General features: G+C 37.2%; 1 protein-coding gene across 2 annotated transcripts in view; it reads left to right on the top strand.

Annotated features, from left to right (window-relative positions):
- The window catches only part of PDLIM5 (PDZ and LIM domain 5), a 217039-nt gene that overhangs the window by 147352 nt on the left and 47394 nt on the right, over positions 1-22293 (top strand). For both annotated transcript variants that reach the window (XM_081228028.1, XM_081228029.1), the window contains one exon: positions 17797-17981. In XM_081228028.1, coding sequence (XP_081084154.1) covers positions 17797-17981 — 185 coding nt within the window. The remainder of the gene's footprint in view (positions 1-17796; positions 17982-22293) is intronic.

Here is a 22293-nt window from a genome sequence, read left to right on the forward strand (position 1 = left end):
TCCCTTTAGGTTTCCCTCTTTGCATCGGTAAATTAGAAAGCTCCAAGAGAAGTTTCTCTGAGCCAGTCCTTTTCTTTTGCTCTCACAAAAAATAAACCTCACTTTATTTATTGAGGTGATATTATTATTTACTTCATAATCTTCTTTTAACCTCTGACACTTAGTCCCCTCGTCCCCTCCATGTGCAAATCAAGGAGGTGCCTACTTGCTGATTTTTATATTCTCTTCAAGATGCCATTTATAACACCTGTAGAATTAGCAGCCTCATATAATGTTTTTAGGCTGCTAAAGAAACAAAGGCTGTTGGAGTGAATTAGTAAATTTAGCTTGTGATTAAGAGCATCAGAAATTTCCCACTGAGGTTTAGTTTTTTTAATTTTCCAAAGGGGAGATCGTAGTTACAAGTGAACACACTCACCATATTTATTGTCAGGAAGCCAGTGGAAGATACCCATTTTCCCTGACGGCAAGCAGTTTCCTTGGCTAAAATAAATAGCTTTGCTATACCAGTGAACCCCAAAAGCACAAAATGCAGCCACGATCCTGGTATATTCCACTTTCTGCTTAGCAGTATTATTCCGTGAATGTTTGCTTTGTGGAAGAGTGAAAATACCAACAACAATCTGTTGTCATTTTCCTCCTTTACCTGCTATAAAATACGTATTTTAAGATATCTGAATTTCTCTTATTGAAAACCTGCCGTGTAGGGATGCATTAAGTCCCTTTCTTTGATTATTTTGTGACATTGATTTGGAAAGTGAGAAAGCACTGAAATTTGTAGTGGGAGACTTGAAGTTTTCGTACTGCAAAGGAAAGTTTCTGCGTTCCTTCTCAAGCTTAGCCCTTGTGAAGAATTTATCCTTACATAGTTTGGATGTCATTCCATCAAAATATGGATGAGCCAAATTAACATTTTGAAATTCTATTACTGATGCTGCGTTTTAACATCCTGCCACCAGGAATAGCCAGTGAAATAGTACTAGAAATAGGCAAGTGTAGAGATAGGGTCAGAGCACAGAAGACGGAAGAAGAGAAGGCGTTGTCAATTGGGTCCTATGCTGAGACTTAAGTGAAATGAGGAATGAACCCCAAAAGACGAAACAGTATGTTTCCACCTGTGTGAGGTATCTACAGTGGTCAGATTCATAGAATGGTGGTTACCAGGAGCTGGGGGAAGGAGCAGGGGGATTGTTATTTAATGGGTATAGAGTTTCAGATTTGCAAGATGAAAAAGTTCTGGAGATCTGTTTCACAACAGTGACTATACTTAACACTACTGAACTGTACATTTAAAAATGGTGAAGATGGTAAGTTTTTTAAAATTGAATTATAGTTGATTTACAATGTTGTGTTCAAGTTTCAGGTGTACAACGAAGTGATTCCATTGTACCTATTCTTTTTCAGATTGTTTTTCGTTGTAGCTAAGATGATAAATTTTATGTTGTGTTTTTTTACCACAATAAAAAGAAAATGAGGAATGCAAATGGTCAATTGAACTTAGCCCCAGAGAGGTCATTTGTGACCTCAGCAAGGATATGGCTTTCTAGGGGTTGGGGAGTGAGCCCCAGTGAGGCAGTGGAAGAGGGGCAGGCAGGTGAGGAAATGGAGACTACATGAGTAAATGGTTATTTCACAGAGTTTGAATGTTAAGGTGAGTGGGAAAATAGAAGGTGAAGGTACTTTTGTTGTTGTTTTAAGAGAAACTATAGCATTTTTGAATGGGGATGCTTTCCATAAAGCCTGCAGTGGGGAACTGGAAAAAGTGAGAGAAACAGAGATTGATTAATTGAGGCCCCTGAGAAAAAGGGAGGAGCTAGAGTCCACAGCATAAGGGTGTTGCTCTTCGACAGTTGTCAGGACTGGTGGATAGAAAGAGCCTTCCTCACGCTGGTCCTGCAGGATGGTCAGGTTGGTAAGTTAATAAGGTGGGCAGCCTCACGCCTGCTTTGCCTGGGCAGATAGCTAACATGGGTCCCCGATTTCCCCACGGAAAAGCATACAAAGACTCAGTGCGGAGATTATGCCAAGAAAGACACAACTGCAGAGAGAGATAATGCACAAATAGCTTTCTGTTCATTTTTCCTAAGAAAAGCAGGCCAAAAGGCTGCAAGCCCAACTCTCCAGATATATCTGGGAAGTCTTCCTACCTCTCTCTGGTGAGAAATGGAAACTCAAGTAACAGACAAAGCAGAAAGTCTGGCTGCTGCAGAGGTGCTATTAATCTGAGCTTCTTCCAACCCTAAAAAGAATAAATATTAGGGAATGACAATGAGAATAGATATTGATGTCTGTTCCATATTAAATGAGGTAATTTTAGATTTTCTGAAGTCTAGTATTGGCTAAGCAAAGGAATAGGTAATCAGTGTGTGTGTAACACATGGGAAACCTCCCAAGTGCATTTGTTTGGAAACTTGGAGATCGGGCTTTCAAAGGTATCTCATGAATTATATGAACTTTATTCTCAAGTGGCATTCACTTTTCCAATCAACCTAGTTTGTGGAGGTGTTGGAAAACTCAACTTCTCCAATTCACTCTTTTTTCTTACCTGTCCTCATTATATATTAATATACAGGTATTGATATTCTTTATAACTGTATTTTCTTTTTTCCAAGATACTGATACTTCTTTATATTTTAAAGGACATTTTAAAAGGTATTTTTGGAGTTCTGGTTACTTCTTTGAGGTTGATCTCATATCAATTCTTAAGCAGTAATACCTGTTTCACCTGAATTGGGAAGCAGTCTCTAGAAGGTACAAATATGTTCTGAGAAATACGTGTGTATTGTGAGTGAGTCTGTATTTGAAAACAATAAATTTCTTTCATGCATTTATTCAACAAATACTTGTTGTTTACTGTGTGGTAAGCACTTTGTTATACCAGTAAACATAACTGTCCCTGACCTCAGGCAGCTTCTACTCTAGTGAGGGAGTCCAGATTCAAACAAATAAACACACAAATTGTATAATTATAATAATAACAAATTCTTTGAAGAAAAAGTACAGGGTAGTATGAAAGTATATGACGTGGGCAACCTTAAGGTGGGGAATCAGAGAAGCCTCCCAGAGGAGGTGATATTTAAACTGAGGCCAGAAGGATACTTAAGAATTAGCATAGTAAAGGTGTGGCAGAGAGGTGGGTATAGAAAGTGAGAATAGACTCCGCAGAGGCCTTGAGGTGAGAAGAAGTTTGGCCTGTTTAAGAAGAGATGGAAGACCAGTTGGACTGGAGCAAGCCAAAGAGAAAGCTCCATAAGAAAGGCTGGCGAGTAGGGAGCCCAGGATCACAGCTGTCCTTAGAGCAGTGCTGGAAGTATCTAAGAACCAGACAGGATCAGATTTGTGTGTTAAAAGTTCACTCTGGTAGCTGTATGGAAACATTATTCTCTATGACAGGAGTCAGCAAACTTTTTCTGTAAAAAAGCCAGATAGTAAATATAATAAATTTTGTGGGTCATGTGGTCTGTTGCAACTACCCAACTCTCCATGTTTTATGAAAGTAGCCAAGACATATGTAAGTGAACAAACCTGGCTCTGTTCTATAAAATTTATTTATGGATGCTGAAATTGCAATTTAATACAGATTTTTATGTGTTGTGAAATATTCTCCTTTTTATTTTTTTAAAACCACTTAAGGGACTTCCCTGGTGGCACAGTGGTTAAGAATCTGCCTGCCAATGCAGGGGACACGGGTTAGATCTCTGGTCTGGGGAGATCCCACGTGCCGCGGAGCAACTAAGCCCGTGTGCCACAACTACTGAGCCTGCGCTCTAGAGCCCACGTGCCACAACTGCTGAAGCCCACGAGCCACAACTACTGAAGCCCACGTGCCTAGAGCCCGTGCTCCGCAACAAGAGAAGCCACTGCGGTGAGAAGCCCGCGCAGCGTAACAAAGAGTATCTCCTGCTCACCGCAACTAGAGAAAGCCCACGCGCAGCAACAAAGACCCAACGCAGCCAAAAATAAAAAATAAATTAAATAAATAAAATTTTTTTAAAAACACTTAAAAATATGAAAGCCATTCTTAGTTTTCAGGCCGTACAAAGATAGGAAGCAGGCTGACTGACCTGAGAGCCACAGTTTGCTGACTGTGTACTTATATTTCTTATTTGTTTAACTTTTTTTACTCTGCCTCTTAAATGATGTTTTACTTCTACCTTGACATTTTTCTTAAGTTGTCTACATTTTTTTTCAACACTCTGGTAAAGGTATGACCAGCGCTAAATAAAAAATGGGAATATAACCTCTTCTTTTCTATTTCTTTATCTTAATGCTGCATTTTCCATTTGAAAATGACATGACTGACCCATTCTATTTTTTATCCACAGGCTTTTAAAAAAATAATGGGTAATTTTGTGTTTTTCCTGTTTATTTTTTTCTTCCAAAAGTGTTATACTTGGTGCTTTCTTCTTTCAGACCTAACACTGAATTTTTCATCTTTTCTTTACCTGGTAATAGTTCTAAAATTTAATTCTGGCATTCAAAACAAAAAATGGTAGAGACATCAGAAGAACAAAGTGAATAATATTCAAACAACACACTTGCATGTAAACATTTGTTGTGTGACTAGATAAAATACTTTCTTTACATCAAGATAAACAATATCCATATAATATCAGATCTGCAAATACATCATTCTGACTTGAGGGGAATTCCTAGTTGCTTCTGTGTTTTGCACTATTCAGCCCCAGTAGATGCTGGAAAGCATAACGTGGTGGAAATAGTACAGATAGACTTGCTTTAAATTCCATCTGAGTCTTACTAGGTATATGATATTGGGCAATTTAATTAATTTCTTGGAGCCTGAGTTTCCCTGAAGCATGCAAAATACATAGTCAGTGATGGAAGTTCCCATCCACCTTTCTTCCCCTGTAAGCATGATCTTTCATCACATGAAAGTAGCCATGTTAAAAAATTAGGGGAAAAAACAGCCCATATTTGGTGATGGTGAGGGTGTTTGGTATTAGTTTTAATCTTATGCAGATATGAAGTTAAAAAAAATCTAGCAATGTACTAGGTTTTTGTACGTTGTACAGTGAACCAATGTATTCTTAAGGTAGTATACATGATAAATGTCTATACTTTTCATTAATATTTTCCTCTGCCTTTATTTTACTTCTGAAAACTCAGGTTTGACAGTTCTCTGGAAGATCTACCTAAGAGTGGACCTCACCCACCTGCAACTCCTCAGGTTTTACATATTGGTAGCCAAGTAGCCACACTTTCTAAAGTAACTACGTATTCTAGGTAGAGTTTTTTCCTCTTGGTATGTCTAAATTTTAATGCTGGTGGTGAAATTAAAATACTAAAACTGTTTAACTAAAAAGGAAAAAGTGATCATAGATTACAGAACTGACATCACTAATATATAGACAAAGCTTGGCAGCAGGCTTGGAACACTGCTTTATACCACTTTTATATTTTTTTATTCTTTGTTTTTTGTTGTTTTTTTTTTTTTTGCAGTACGCGGGCCTCTCACTGTTGTGGCCTCTCCCGTTGTGGAGCACAGGCTCCGGACGCGCAGGCCCAGCGGCCATGGCTCATGCCAGCCGCTCTGCGGCATGTGGGATCCTCCTGGACCGGGGCACGAACCCGTGTCCCCCTCATCGGCAGGCAGACTCCCAACCACTGCACCACCAGGGAAGGCCCCTATATTTTTAATTTTTTGTTTAGATTCTAAGTTTTAGAGTCAGGAAATCTGTGCCTTTTGTTTATTCACTGTGATTTGGAAAGTCAGCTTCCTTAAGTTTGACGTAAGTCTGCTTTACTGAATTAGAGCATTCCCCTCTAAAAAAAGAGTGATAGAGATTATGTGTTCCAGTTGCCCAGATATTCTAAAGGTATTCTGGTTAATTCTTCTTATGAGATTTTGCTGGACTCTGCTGATACTGAGTCTTTTTATATTATTATTTGTGATACACTATGCTAAAAGAAATTCATTAGTTTCCTTTTCTTTTTACAGAAGAAGGATAATTTAGCTGATTTATTTTTTTAGCTGACTTTTTTATAGACTTCAGTTTCTCATTATTATTCACCATTACTTCCCTCAAATAGTAGCCATTGCCTCAAAGATGCAGAGTAATTGAGAAACTCAAAGTTGTGTCATTGATAACTTTATTCTTCCACTTGGCATGACACTCATATTCCCCTGCTCTGCCACTGATAACATCTTTCTTTTCTCTTTCTCAGCCCCCATTCTTTATCTTCTAGCCATTCACAACAGTTAAAACATAGCCATAGAGTTCAGTTAAATTATAGACTTACCAAAAAATTATACTTAAACAATTCTGTGTGTGTGTATATTATATATATATATTATATATATATATATAATATATATATATATTTAATGGCTTGCCACTGTTTTTTAAATTTGTCTTCTAATGGTTTGTAAAATTGTAGCCAGTGGAACTAGAAATAATGGATTATCAGATTCTTCTGACAGGGAGAAGAGACTTATGTCAACCCTCACAGTTTTAGACATCTGAGCTCTCATTAGCCTGGGTTGAGTTTGGTACATAATTACTTTGTTTTGGAGGTGGCCATTGTCACCAAATTTTGGAAAAGGTGATGGTAGTGTAGTGAGGATGTTCATTAAGAAGTTGCACTCATAAGTGAAGGAGACACAGGTTTCACCCTATGCATTTTAGACTTTCTTTTTACTTAATAAAAAAGAAATTCTCAAATTCCAATTTGATAACCAGACTTGAAAATCATTACAGTCCTAATGATGGAATGTTAAGTCCTGTCTAGGTGTACGACCTTTTCAAAAAGACCAAAGGAAACTAATTATTATTTTAAGTGATAAGAATTCTGAAGATAAAATTTCAAACCAGCATTTTTGAAACTTTACAGGGCTAACTGAAAATAGAAATGCAGAGTGTCAGCAGAGAAGGTGATCTTTTAGTCATATTCACTGTAACTACTGTTTATTTTACAAAGGTGCTTGCCCTCCCCAAATAGTTTTACTCTCAGTATTTTAAAGTTATTTCTTGTCCATATTAATACATATTGCTGCTTTTGAATAGGCAGCTGGTTGTACCTGCTTCTCTTGAAAACATAGGTCTCATTAAAATGTGAGGCTCTGGGTGTATATCATCTCTAAGGTAAAACTCTTTATGTAGAGACTTTTTTGAAAAAAATTAACATAACCTTCCTTCTTTCTCTGCTTATGGAAATTCACACTTCATGTTTGGATTTAGTTTCTACTTAGTTGTTGACAAATCAGCCTTCAAATGTGTGTTGTTACACTGATTTCATTTTAAATAGGATTTGAGACAGTGAACTTAGAAACATTCAAAGGGCTTCCCTGGTGGCACCGTGGTTGAGAGTCCGCCTGCCGATGCAGGGGACACGGGTTCGTGCCCCGGTCCGGGAAGATCCCACATGCCGCGGAGCGGCTGGGCCTGTGAGCCATGACCGCTGAGCCTGCGCGTCCGGAGCCTGTGCTCCGCAACGGGAGAGGCCACAACAGTGAGAGGCCCGCGTACCGCAAAAATAAAAAAAAAAAACATTCAAAGAAAGTTTGTATGTTCAGAACATGAGTTTTATGGAGGATTATGTATCAGATTTTAATTTCTGAGAGAAATCCTAGCAACAGTAAATAAAGGACCCAAGCTCCTTTTACACTTGTCACACCTTTATAAAATCTAAATATTAATGTAGCATGGCTGCTATCTTATCTTTATTATGCTACCTCTTCTCACTTACCTTTTTGTTCTTCTCCTCTGTTTTTCTTTCTCTACTGATCAATTTAAGCAGCTCCACAAGAAATGTGGCGACAAGTTCTTTGGAAGGGTCTCGAAACTTGTCTACCTTGTCTTCTCCTGCTAGATATAGTGCTGCCGTTCTGAGCAGTGCAGCCGCTACTGTGTCCGCTGCTCTTACTGCAAAAACCAGGTAGAACTACATGTACAATGTGCGTCTCATGTGAACCCAACGCTTTTCACTGCCTTACAACTCACCTCCGAGAAAACTTACCCATTTGAAATAGTCACAGCCCTATTATGAGATCTTAATTGTATTGGGGACATTTTTTCTAGGTTGTGGATATATCCCACAGTGTTTATTACTGATTTTTCTTTAAATTCTCCCTTTATCTCTTTTCATTACCACCATTTATCTGTATTTCTCAGTTGTGTGGATTGTTGCATTTTGTGTGCCTTATGACTTTTTATCATTTTTAATCTTTATATCTAAAACAGAATCAAGTATAAATAGGTATTTTAAGTTTCTGTTGGTTTTACCTTCTCCCACTAACCGGTTATGTTTGAGGTTGATCTAAAGCCTAACTATTCTAATATCCCTTTCTCCTATAAAAATAGTAAAACCTTTTTATTGTTGTGGGGTTTTGTTTTTACATAAGTTATAGTAGTCTTCATAGCTTTAAATGCTTTCCAAAAGATTGCCTTGATCAGTTTTGGTGAAAATTTAATCAATTCTGTATTAATGAGTAGAATAACATAATAGACTTTTCTCTTCATCCTCTTTCCACTTCTTTGTTCTCTCTGTCTCTGTCCCTATCTCTCTCTTTCTCTGGAAATGTTTCAAATCATAAACTGTAAAAACTACATACTTTCTGCACTTGGTAGTGTGATTTTTCAACTTAAAACTCTTTCTGAATGCTCACCAGGCTCTCCAGTCCTGAAAAATATCACTCACTCCTGGATGCACTTTGCATCAGCCTTGTTTCCAAGCCTTTAGCTTTTTCGTATCTCCAGCCCTCGAGGAAATCAACTGGCTCTGTCCATGTTAAGAAAACCAGGTACTGGGAGAGCGGATGTCACAAGGGGTGGTTTGCTGTGGAAGGTGCTGCTTTCTCTAACACTGAAGTGTCATATTAACAGCCCAGATGAGAAAATCCTAGAGCTGATTTGCGTCCAGTTTTAAATTAACCGTAATTTCAATGCAGTGATAATGCACAAGCATGTTATTTTGTATGATTATTAACTTGCCTTTTAATCCTTTGTGACATCTTTTATTAGCACATTTGATATTTGGTATGAAATTACGAGTAATAGTACAAGTATTTAACTTAGAGTAGAACCCTGTTTTTTATTGCATGGATGTTGCTATATGAGAAGAGTTAAATGTTTAATAAAACATACCTTTATACCTTTTGAAAAAATGAAAAAGAATAATAAAATAATTGGTTTTGATTGGCTACTGTCTTATAGCTCATAGATATGAAGGTTTTATGTGGGCAAACAACTTAATTTTCTCCATTTCTGGGAAATACTGAAACACAAAAGTGAATTTTTCTCCTAAACTTAACAATTATGCTAAAATTATTAGGTATAACATAAAAATAAAAACATCTTAAGTGTTTACTAAAGGTATAATCTTAATGAAATGACTATATTTTTTCTGACAGAACATAAAATTAATGACAGAGGGTACAACTATGACTATAATTCGTAAAATCATGATATGACACAGGCTGCCTGTGGATCATGTGTTTGTGTCCTACCCACTGTTATGGATATTCTCAATATACTTAATTACAAGCATATCTCAGAGATATTATGGGTTTGGTTCCAAACCATTGCAATAAGGTAAATAATGCAATAAAGTGAGTCACAAATTTTTTGGTTTCCCAGTACATTTATATAAAAGTTATGTTCACACTATATTGTATTCTGTTAAGTGTGCAATAGCATTATGTCTAAAGTTAATGTATATACCTTAATTTAAAAACACTTTATTGCTTAAAAATGCTAACCATCATCTGAGCCTTCAGTGAGTCATAATCTTTTTGCAGTAGTAACATGAAAGATCACTGATCACCGATCACCATAACAAATGTAATAATAATGAAAAAGTTTGAAATATTGTGAGGATTACCAAAATATGGCACAGAGACACTAAGTTAGCAGGAAATGCTTTTGGAAAAATGATGCCAATAGACTTGCTTGATGCAGGGTTGCCACAAACCTTCAAGTTGTAAAAAAAAAAAAAAAAAAGCAATGTGTGCAAAGCACAGTAAAGTGCAATAAAATGAGGTGTCCCTGTATAATTCTGGATTACTTTTAAGGGGGATGTTTAAACAGGGGGACAAACAGCAAAATGTACAAGAGGTCACTGTACATTTTGCTCTAAGAAAAAATATACCCGAAATTATTTTATATTTGTGGAATTGTGATTGTTAAATGAGCAGAAATATTACATTGTCAGGGCTAAGTCTGTACAAAGATAGGTTACTAACTACCCTTGGAATAAAAGGTTCCTTTGAGAACCTAATGGAATGCTCTAAGCATTGACTGACATCAAATGGAGATGGGATGGGGAAAAATGCTGATTATGAGAAAATACTCCCTTTCTCCATTAGTACCATGCTCATTCAGCTTTTAGCTTTATATTCCAGTAAGTTATTTTGTTCTCCCTGTTTTAACAGAAAAAGAACAACATAAAAATCCTGGCATACCTTGTTTGATTGGAGAATTTTAATGGTTTTCATTTATCATTGTAAAACTGAGGACAGTTTTATAACGTTTTTGTATGTAGTTGTTACATGTAAGGCAATCTGTAAGCAGGAAAATTTACTCTAAAAGAAATGAATCCTAGATAGTTTTTCCTTCATGTCAGGTGTCTTATTGTTTAAATAAACTTTTTGTTTTTGAAAAAAAGGTATGCCTGTACTTATGGACTAACTGAATATTTATCCGTGCACCCACTTCTAGAGGAAGTGTTAGTAGTCATTTACATTACTTTTTATTAACAGCAATAGGCACAAACTAAATATGTTTTGATATTTGGGAAAGGAAAATGGTTCTCAGCAAGGTAAGCTAGTTGGCATTCTGCAAAGCTGGAGTGCAGGGTTTCCTGAGGAGACCTTGCCACTTCAGTGAGAGGAGTACCAAAAGAGCAGTTGGGTTAATGTCAGAGGTATTTTATCTCTGATGCTTGCTTTTGTATAACAGTAGTCTTTAAAATTATAATAAAGTGTAGTATAATACCAAAATTGTGTCTTTCCATTATAGTATATTTAACATGTTGAATTTTGATGCAAAATGTCTAAGTTAAAGAATTTTGCTTAGGAAAATACAAAAAATTTTCTTGTAAATAGGATTCTGGAGCAAAGGAGACTCATGACTGCTCTATACATCTAGGTCCTTTCATAGAGTTCTGACAGGAGAATTCTATTGAAATTAAAAGTTGTTTATAATTATGACCTTCCAGAAATACTCCTTTCCTACTATTTCAGAATCTATGTATAAGTATATCAATTTTTGTAAAACTTTAGCTAACAACTGTGTAGTTTAAACACTGATAATTAAACCTGCAATGTACAGCTGGCTTTTTAAAAAAATTTTTTAATGTGTAATTAGAATAAAACCTCGAGATTATTCTTTAAGCAGAGATTTCACTTTGAAAATAGACTTGAAATTTCCAACTGTTCCCGATCTGCAGCTGAAATTGATTTGTTGTAATAGTTAAACAAATGTGGGAAAAGAATGTAAACTCAATATAAGTCAGGTTGCTGACACTGAAAGTTAACTTCTGTTCATTTTTCTTTTGTCCTCATTAGCTCAGTTTTGAGAAGAAACCTTTGCTCTGTCAGTATGTTTTTCTCCATTTTCAGTTTTTTAAATATGAAACAGAATCTTTGGTATTCTTGAGATGGAAGTCATATTAATTTAACATTTTATTTCAGTGCTTGTTTATTTGGCAGACTAGTGAAAATAACCATATATGATTGTTAGCTTCTGTGGTATTAGCCAACATTATTTATGGATTTGCTCTGATTTCCTCACTAGAATCTTTCAGAAAGCATTTTAATTTTGTTTAGAATTTAGGTATACCTTAAACAATTTAAATTTAGAAAAAATATATATTAGTCATTACTTCAGAAGTAAGATACCAATCTAAGTATTCATGACATATTATATTAATATATTGGTCATCAATTTGAAATATTTTGCTGTTAGTGATTACTGATAACATTTTTTCCCCAAATATAAAATTACATAGCCAGTGGCTTTATTAATTTTTTAATCTTTAGTACACGTTACCTAATGTTTATGTATTTTCTTTAAATAGTAGCTAACAGTTAAAAATTAGAAAAAAAGACATGGGATTTTTAGAGACCTATACATCATATATTCCAATATGTGATTGTCTAGATAAAACCTAATATTTTCCCATTACTACATTAAATATTTTAAGTTGATAGAGCTCTGTTTCCCCAGAGATTAACTTTACTGACCAATCCTGAATATAAATGTAAATGGAAGAACTTTCTTGCTTGTAACTTAGATTTTTATAAATTCTTTATAATCTGCACACTCTTTGTATCTAAAGAGTATTGTTTAAGATGTAAACATCTTAGGCCTTTTGGGAGAGAATATATACAAGACTATGTACAAAGGATACAATAAAAAAAATGAAAACTTTTTTTTCTTATGAATTATAGTCCATGGGAATTTTAAGAAATATTGTGTTCTATAAAATTGAGGAAGCAGGACTGTACCTGGTCTCAAAATCCTGGACCAGAACTATCTACAAACTACATTTAGAAGCAGAATTATTAGTACAGATGGAGGATGTTTATTTGGTGAATGTATTTATTCCTGGATACCCTAGCTAGATATTACAAGATACAGTGTTTCTTGAGCATATACTCTGCTCAGCACTGTGCTCAATACTTTACATGCGTTACATGTATTATCTCTACTGCCATACAGTAGGTCCTAGTTGTTTATTTTATATGTAGTAGTGTGTATCTGTTAATCCCAAACTCCTAATTTATCCCCCCTGCCCTTTTCCCCTTTGTTAACCATATGTTTGTTTTCTATGTCTGTGTAGTCTATTTCTGTTTTGTAAATAAATTCATTTGCATCTTTTCTTTAGATTCCACACATGAGTGATAGCATATCATATTTGCCCCTCTCTGTCTGACTTACTTCACTTAGTATGATAATCTCTAGGTCCATTTGTGTTGCTGCAAATGGCATTTTTTCATTCTTTAAAAAAATTTTTATTTTATATTGGAGTACAGTTGATTAACAATGTGGTAGTTTCAGGTGTACAGCAAAGTGATTCAGTTATACATATACATGTATCTATTCTTTTTCAAATTCTTTTCCCATTTAGGTTATTACAGAGTATTGAGCACCATTCCCTGTGCTATGCAGTTGGTCCCTGTTGGTTATCTGTTTTTAAATATAACAGTGTGTATATGTCAGTCCCAAACTCCCAGTCTATCCCTCCCCCCACACACATCACCCATCGTAACTATAAGTTCATTCTCTAAGTCAGTGAGTCTGTTTCTGTTTTGTAAAATAAGTTCATTTGCATCATTTTTTTTTAGATTCCACATATAAGTGATATCATATATTTGTATTTCTTTGTCTGACTTACTTCACTTAGCATGGTAATCTCCAGGTGTATCATGTTGCTGCAAATGACAGTATTTCATTCTTTTTATGGCTGAGTAACATTCCAATGTGTGTGTGTGTGTATGTATGTATGTATACACCACATATTTTATCTATTCATCTGTCGATGGACACATAGGTTTCTTCTATGTCTTGGCTATTGTAAATAGTGCTGCTATGAACATTGGGGTGCACGTATCTTTAGAGTTTTCATCTTTTCCAGATACATGCCCAGGAGTGGGATTGCTAGATCATATGGTAACTGTTTGTAGGAGCCTCCATACTGTTCTCCGTAGTGGCTGCTCCAATTTACTTTCCTACCAACAGTGTAGGAGTGTTCCTAAAAGTAGTATTTTAATCTCATTTTACAACTGAGGAAATTTACCAAGTTTAAGTAACATATCAAGGTCACAATAAATGCACCAACCTCAAATAGTTTATAATGTAGTAGAGGAGACAAGATACATAAAGAAGTTACTATTAATTAAGAAAAACCGTAGCTATTACAAATTGACATGTAGCTTTATGCCATGCAGTTAATATCTGCCATGCATTGAAGCAAGGGGTGTCTTTACTTCTAGAAGATTGAGTGATTAAATAAAATATGTTAATTGCTTAGCATAGTACACAATGCATGATGGGTATTATTGTGCTACTACTCCTATTGCTAATTATGGGTAAGGTTTGGGCAGGTGCAGAGGGAGAGTGGGGGAGCACCTTCCATGTAGAGCCTGGCAAAGATGTAGAGTTGTGGACAGAAAGGAGCCATGGCAAGAATATAGTTTGTGTAGCAAAGTGGTAGGAGATACGACTGAACAGATAGATTGTAGCTCTATCTTAGAAGGCTTCAAATGTCAGACTGACGTGTAACTTGGTCCTCTACTCTCTAAATGGTTAGATCTGGTCTAAAGCATCTCCATCTTTTGTTAAGTGCCTCATGGAAACAAACCTCTCGTGGGAAGTGTCATTTCCTTTGGATGATTTTTCATATTAGGAAATACTTCCTTTTATTGAACCTAGTCTATCTCACCATAGATTCGACTCAACATTCAGCAAACAGAGCATAGCCATATAGAGTGAATCCACATGTCAGATATTTGAGCATTAGTCTTATGCTTCTTCTGAGTTTCTTTCATACCATGGGCCAGTTAACCAGTTCCCTCAACCTAACTTCACTAGGCTTGGCATTGATTTCCTGTCGTCCTGGTCACTTTCTTCTAAGTAAGTTGGCAACTCTCCTGTAATTCAATTTTAACTATTTCAGGTTATTACACATTAAATGATGATTTGGGTTTTATTATTATTTTCAGATTATGTGTTTCATCTGTAAATTCTAGTATTGCTTGGTCATAAATTCTCTTTTCAGAATTGTGGCTATATGGATTATTAGTTGTTATTTTTCAAATCCTCATGAGTAATTAACCCTAGAATTAAAATGGTCTGTAATTCTCTATTACTTTCAAAAATAATTTGTTTGTAATGTGTAAAAATATTGAAAATAAGTCTTTATTATTTGAATACATTAATTATCTTTTTTATATGTTAAGCTCATATTCTGTGTCCTAGAGTATGGTTAAGTACTTTGTACATAAACATCTTAATTAAGTCCCTGGAATTCTTATGAGCAAAGCATTATCCACATTTAAAGTTTAGGTAACTGAGGCTTAGAGAAGTAAAATAATCTGTCCCTCACAAATCTTTTCCTATAACATTTAAACCCTGTTTCTATTAGTATTATTTAGTGTGTCATCTTTACTGATAATTGTGTTCAGCACTACCATTAAGTAAGCCGTCTTTCACTTTTTATTTATGATAAAAATTATTAAAGTGCTGGGCTTCCCTGGTGGCGCAGTGGTTGAGAGTCCGCCTGCCGATGCAGGGGACACGGGTTCGTGCCCCGGTCCGGGAAGATCCCACATGCCACAAAGCGGCTGGGCCCACGAGCCATGGCCGCTGAGCCTGCGCGTCCGGAGCCTGTGCTCCGCAACGGGAGAGGCCACAACAGTGAGAGGCCCGCCTACTGCAAAAAAAAAAAAAAAAAAATTTATTAAAGTGCTTATTTTTTTCATAGTATAGTATGTTTTAACATCAAGCAGATGTGAGTTTTTCATTAAACTGATGAGAAATGTTGGAAGAAGGTGATGGCTCTACTACACTTGAATTTGAGAGGACAGTAATAGGGAACAGTATTTCAAGAAAGTTAAAATAGCTCTAATATAATTTTTCAAATCTATTTAGTGTCAGAGGTGCCCAGAACCCACCCCAAGGTGTGATGACTCACTAGAGGACTTGACAGAACTTAGTGCATCGTAGTGCTCCTGGCTGAGAGTTATTACAGTGCAAGAATACAAAGCAGAATCAGCAAGGAGAAAGGTGCACAGGACCAAGTCCAGAAGAAAGGAGGCTCAAGTTTCCACAAGTCCTCTCCCAGTGAGGTCATACAGGATGTGTGGATTCCTAGAGCAGTGAGTTAAGAGAAGACGTGCAGTGTTCTCTACCAGAGAGGCTCTTTAGAAACTAAGTGCCTAAGACATATTTAACTGGGGCTTGTCATGTAGGCACGCTGTGCCTTGTTCATGCCCAAACTCCAGACTCTCAGAAGGAAAGCAAGTATTTATCATAAACCACCTTGGTGATATAGTTTAGGCACAATGAGCCACTGTTTATCTTTTGGAGAAACTTTTTTTTTTTTTTTTTTTGCGGTACGCGGACCTCTCACTGTTGTGGCCTGTCCCGCTGTGGAGCACAGGCTCCGGACGCACAGGCCCAGCGGCCATGGCTCACGGGCCCAGCCACTCCGCGGCATGTGGGATCCTCCCGGACCGGGGCACGAACCCGTGTCCCCTGCATCGGCAGGCGGACTCTCAACCACTGCGCCACCAGGGAAGCCCTGGAGAAACTTTCATATGACCATAGGGAACTGTTTACCAGCCAAGCTGCCAAAAGCCGGTCAAAGGGCAACCTTGCAGTGGGCCTTCCTAAGAATAGGCAGCCTCAGGCCTGCTCTGTTAGGTGTTACCCAGGGTTCAAGAGGCATTGGGAAAATTAGGTAATCTTGGTAATTTGGTAGTATAGTGGGCACGATTGCATTTGAAATTGCACTGAAATTTCAGCCTAACAGTATAATTAAGGGTATTTATTTGACTAAAGTCATTTATATAATCTCCTATCTTTATTGATCTATTCCTCTAGCTGTTGGTTTCAGGTATTGAAGGAATTGAGTTTCTGTGCATGGAATTTTTAGCAAGCGGTAGCTAAATTTCTATTGAAAAGTTAGTAGGATGTATATGTATTATTGTTGTTGTCATTGTTGTTACTATTATTATACTTCACTTGAGAGAAACTTACAGTATTGCATCATTCCAAAGAGCATATTTTATCATTTGAACTACCTAAAATTTTCTTTTTGAAATGATGATATATAAGTATAAATAACAAATGACTGGGATAATAAAAGCCGTATGATCTTCTAAATCAAACTGGAACCACCTGTTCCACCTGTTAAGCAAATAGCTCTGATTGAAAGAAGACAATGGCAGACTTGTTTCTTGTTTTCCTGTAATCCTGAACACAGAACACTGGATGTTGCGTTAGGCGGTGGATGTTGTCTTTTGTTTACCACTGTGTAACACAATGTCTGGAATATAGTAGGTGCTTAAGTATTTATTGCATGAATGAGTGACTGAGTGTGTGAGTGACTGGTAAGATGTCAGGGAAGCTTGGTTCATAAAATACTAGAAGAATGTGGAGAAGAGGAAAAGAGCATCTGTGCCATTTCATAGAAATGATCAGGGAGTCTCCAATAATTAATTGTTTTAATCTAGATGACCCTTCTGAAACGTTGAGGTAGAGGAAATTAGCTTCTTATTTAAAAGGATTGGCTGTATACGTTTTTCAGTGCCTCATTTCTCATGGTAGAACTTTTTAAAGAGAATTTCCAAAGCATTGAAAGAACTGCAGTCTGACTCCTTTCCTTCCCTTTTTCTTTTTTTCTGTTTTAAAAAAACACAGCCCCTCAGTCATAGTATTAGAGTTTTTCTTTTTAAAATATCAGTTAATTAATTAGTTGGGTTTTTTTTAACATCTTTATTGGAGTATAATTGCTTTACAATGGTGTGTTAGTTTCTGCTGTATAATGAAGTGAATGAGCTATACTTATACCTATATCCCCATATCCCCTCCCTCTTGCGTCTCCCTCCCGCCCACCCTCCCTATCCCACCCCTCTAGGTGGTCACAAAGCACGGAGCTGATCTCCCTGTGCTATGCGGCTGCTTCCCACTAGCTATCTGCTTTACGTTTGGTAGTGTATATATGTACTTTCGTTTTCCTTAGAGATTTAATAAATTGAGGAAAGAACGAATCGTTGCTAAGTTGGATCGCTAGCGCATCACCAGAAACGTTTCCTTCTTTTCTCTCCGGCAGCGCCCAGGAGCCCTCTCAGCCGCTGGCCGCCGCAGCAGCTGCAGCTGGGAGCACGCCTGAGGGGCCCGGAAGCCCAGGCTCGGCCAGACCAGGGGTGGCCGGGCTCACCGCTGCTGCCGCCTTCAAGCCTCTAGGGTCCACCGGTGGCATCAAGTCACCGAGCTGGCAACGGCCCAACCAAGCAGGTACTACGCCCAAGAAATTTCTTGCTTTTTGCATTTAAGTATAATTATGAAAATGTTTTCTGGGATATGTGATAGAATTCACTGATGAAACCCATTCTCAACGATCTAAGATTTACAAAGGACTGGGAAAAGTAGGTACAGCTATTTTCCTCTCTGAAGTGTCTCATAAACATTCTCTGTGTGTGTTGCCACTTACTATTTATAATTATAGATTTGAGAGTGTTGCCTGGTTTCCTAGATTACCCAGGAGGCATGGGTTCAATTGTAAATTTGGGGTCTTATTAACAAACTATGTTGTTGGAAGGTTAGCCTTGGAAATACAACATTTTAGTTTTGATCATGTATACAAAATAACAACAGAAGCACTTGCTGCCGTCAAACAATTATTGAAGAAAGGTCTTTTGCTTCCTGTCCTTGGGCTCCATCTGGAAACCTGAGTTTTCATTCACTTCTACAGATAAATAGCTTTAAATAAAGTCACTTAACCTTGACCCTCAGTTTTCTGATCTGCAAAATGGAAGGAGACTAAATGCTTCTCCCAACGTGAATGAAGGTTATGGTTATAGGACGAAAGTACCTCTCTTAAGAGGAAGATGGGACTATACTTAAATGTTGCTTATCCCACCCTCAGTCTTACCTCTTTACACTCTTTACACTCTCCCTGAATGATCTCTCATCCAGGCTCCTTTTACTGCCCAGCCACTGATAATTTACAGTCCTCTCTCTCCTGATCTCCGTACCCTCAAAGTTGTCGACCTCCTTACTGTTTCCAGGTGGCACCTCAAGTGCAGTGTGTCTGAAAATATCGTACCTGTCTCTGGAGACGTCACAGTCACTCAGGCGCCAAAGCTAGAATGGAAGCCCCCATATTCCCACAGTAACTAATACCTAATGATTCCACATCTTAGCGTTTCTCAAATTTCTTTTCTCCTCTTTGTGGTCACAGCCATTGGCTTGGTTCGGGCCCTGGTCTTTACAAACAGCTCCTAACTAATTTCCCCGTCTCCTTCTCACCCTGTCAGTCTGTCCTTCCTGCAAGTGATCTTCTAAAGCTCTCACTTGCTCAGGTCACTCTCCTGCTTCGGGTGCTGGACTGTTTCCCCCTCCTTCACTAATCATTAAGACCTTTGCCACTCTGACCCCTGCTAACTTTTCAAGCTCATTTCCTGCTGCTCCCAATTTATAATCTGTGCTGGGTTTTAGTAAAGTATCTTCAGTTACTAAAACATGCCATGCTACCCTGCTTTTGAAAGTTCTGGTTCCTCTGCAAAGAAGGAACATTTTTAACCTAATCCCCTATGTATTTCTAGTCTTCCCTCATCAGTTTTGGGATGAGTATTGATTGAATACACAAGGGGCTGCTTTGAAAAATACGATAGCTTTAAAAATAGGTCATTTATTATTTTTAAAAAATTTTTTTATTTTGCTTATTTTTGGCTGCATTGGGTCTCTGTTGTTGTGCCCAGGCAGCGAGCGGGGCTACTCTTCGTTGCAGTGTGCGGGCTTCTCATTGCAGTGGCTTCTCTTGTTGCAGAGCATGGGCTCTAGGTGTGCAGGTTTCAGTAGTTGCAGCACGCGGGCTCAGTAGTTGTGGCTCATGGGCTTACTTGCTCTGCGGCATGTGGGATCTTCCCGGACCAGGGATCAAACCTGTGTCCCCTGCATTGGCAGGTGGATTCTTAACCACTGTGCCACCAGGGAAGCCTGGTCATTTATTATTTAAGAACATTTTTTTTTACAGTTCGCAAGAGTGGAAAAAGTGAACTTGTAATTAATTAGGAATCCATCTTTGTATTTTCTATAGCTTTTAGATACATTAACACTAACTTCACTTATTGTAAATTATCTTTAAGAAATCATGAATTTTTATATAGTTAAAATTTATTTCGTAGTGTCATTTTGTATATTCTTGAATTACCATTACTAATTTTGCAAAGAAGCTCAAAGCTTTGTGCTGTGGGAGAAAGAGGAAAGGCTACTGCATATGATCTAGACTATTTTAAAGAAAAGGCTATTTTATTACTTTTGAAAACTTAAACTATTTAGACTAATATCATTAGCCTCTGAAATTTCTGGACTATTAATTGACTTAGCAAGACCTGTCCTCTTGGAAAAAATGCTGACACCTTAGCCCCACACATTTTTAATTATCTCCATTTACTTAAAGCTCATCTATGTCGATGGAGAGTTGCTGTAATTATTTTGTATGTGATTAGAATACTGGAAGCAACTTTCGTAAAAAAAATTTTTGGTATGGTAATTGGAAGGGAACAGGAGAATGTTTTAAGAGCAAGGAAAAGGCTCAATTTCAGAGGTAGAAACTGAAGGGAGGCTACAAAGTATATGTACTGTGAAGGACAGAAAGTATATGTAGTGCCTTTGGAAATTCAGAAACTATGGACAGAAGACCACTCTGCCTGTTACTAGAGTAAAAAGAAAAAATTCCAGTTGACGTGGAACTCCTGGAGGATACACTACAGCAAAATTACCACAAGAGGGCGATCAAATCCTTCTTTCTCTCAGTCTAATTTAATAATCAAAGCAGGTAAATAACTATAATTATGATTCACATGGTTAGTATTTAAAATATTAATCTTTTTACAGAAGGTATAGCTGAATCTAATTTGAGCAAAACTAGAACAGGATAGAAAATTATACATTATATAACGTAAAGCATTAATTATTGTTGAAAGAAAATGTTTTGCCATTGTGAAGTCTTAGTTGAATTACATCATGATGCTTAGCTCAAATCAGAAAATATTTGCAGATCTCCTGCTGTTTATCTTGCTCTGGGTGCCACAAACTGGCACTTAGTTTATGTTATGTAAAAGTTACTTATTTTATGCTATTTTGTAAAAATAGTAAAATAAATACAGAATTCCCAGTCACTCAGTTTCTTTTATTCTACTCTACCTAACAGTATACCATATTTCAAAAAAAACCCAAAACAAAACAACACCCCACAATCTACTCTTAGTCTTTGATAAATAGTTTCAAGGGCTTCCTAATGCAAATGGGAAAAGTTCTTTTGATTAAGAAGGTGGTAACTGTCACATGATGGGTTCTTATGTTCTTCACAACTCACCCATGAAAAGGACAGTTCCGACCAAAGGGTGCAAAAGCTACAAAGGCACGTCACTGCACTAGTGTGGACTCAGATGAAGTGCTAAGCAGGTGGCAGTGCTTCTCTCACATTGAGAACTTCCGGTGTCTTTCTCTTGATAATTCACAACTGTGCTCTAGTGTGGGTAAAGTGGGAGAAAAAAAACGGTTTTTTATTCTCCCACCTTCCTACCATCACCCAAACATGCCTATCACTAATGATGTCATTTTATTTTATTTATTTATTTTTAAGGCATTTCTTTCTTAAATTTTATTTATTTAATTTATTTATTTTTGGCTGTGTTGTGTCTTCGTTGCCGCGTGCGGGCTTTCTCTAGTTGCGGCGAGCGGGGGCTTCTCTTGTTGCGGAGCGCGGGCTCTAGACGCGCGGGCTTCAGTAGTTGCAGCACGTGGGCTCAGTAGTTGTGGTGCAAGGCTTAGTTGCTCCACAGCATGTGGGATCTTCCCAGATCCAGGGATCGAACCCGTGTCCCCTGCATTGGCAGGCAGATTCTCAACCACTGCGCCACCAGGGAAGCCCCACTAATAATGTCATTTTAAAGTAATTTCTACAGTTGAGCGGGAAGGATGGGATTAGAATCACTAAAATGCAGTCTGTGGCCTGTTTAGTTGATTATGAAACAGTTTAATGGATCATAGCCAGCATTTTCATTAAAAAATGAAATTGAATAGAAAATATCAGAATATTCTACTATATGAAGTATCTTAACATATTAAAGGTAGGTATCATGTTATGAAAATGTGGCTTTAGATTATATATATGTATGTAAGTATATATCTATACACACGTACTAACATATATTTTGGATATTTTTAGTCATACTTTTGTCTATTTGGGATGACTAATTTAGTTTTGAAATGATAACCGAAAAAAAAAAAAAAGACTGCATTGAAGGGGCTAATTGAAATTTTAAGACCTACAAGTGTATTCTGAACCTGTCGGGGTTTCTATTACCTCCATTGAAATTCTGACTTTAAATCTTAGATCATTTCACTTGTGGTGTAGTATAACCTGTGTATCCAGAAGTCTTTCAAGAAGACAGTAACGTAATACCAGTTGGTAAATAGGAACTAGGTGTGTATGTAACAGTGTTATGGTTTAGACTGGATCCTCTTCTTTTTCTTGGGCATATGGTTTTAATGTACACCACCACACATGCACAAGCTTGCCGGTGACTGACAAAGAGAG

This window comes from Mesoplodon bidens (assembly GCF_964165515.1).
Source record: "Mesoplodon bidens genome assembly, chromosome: 1".
Lineage (NCBI taxonomy): Eukaryota > Metazoa > Chordata > Mammalia > Artiodactyla > Ziphiidae > Mesoplodon > Mesoplodon bidens.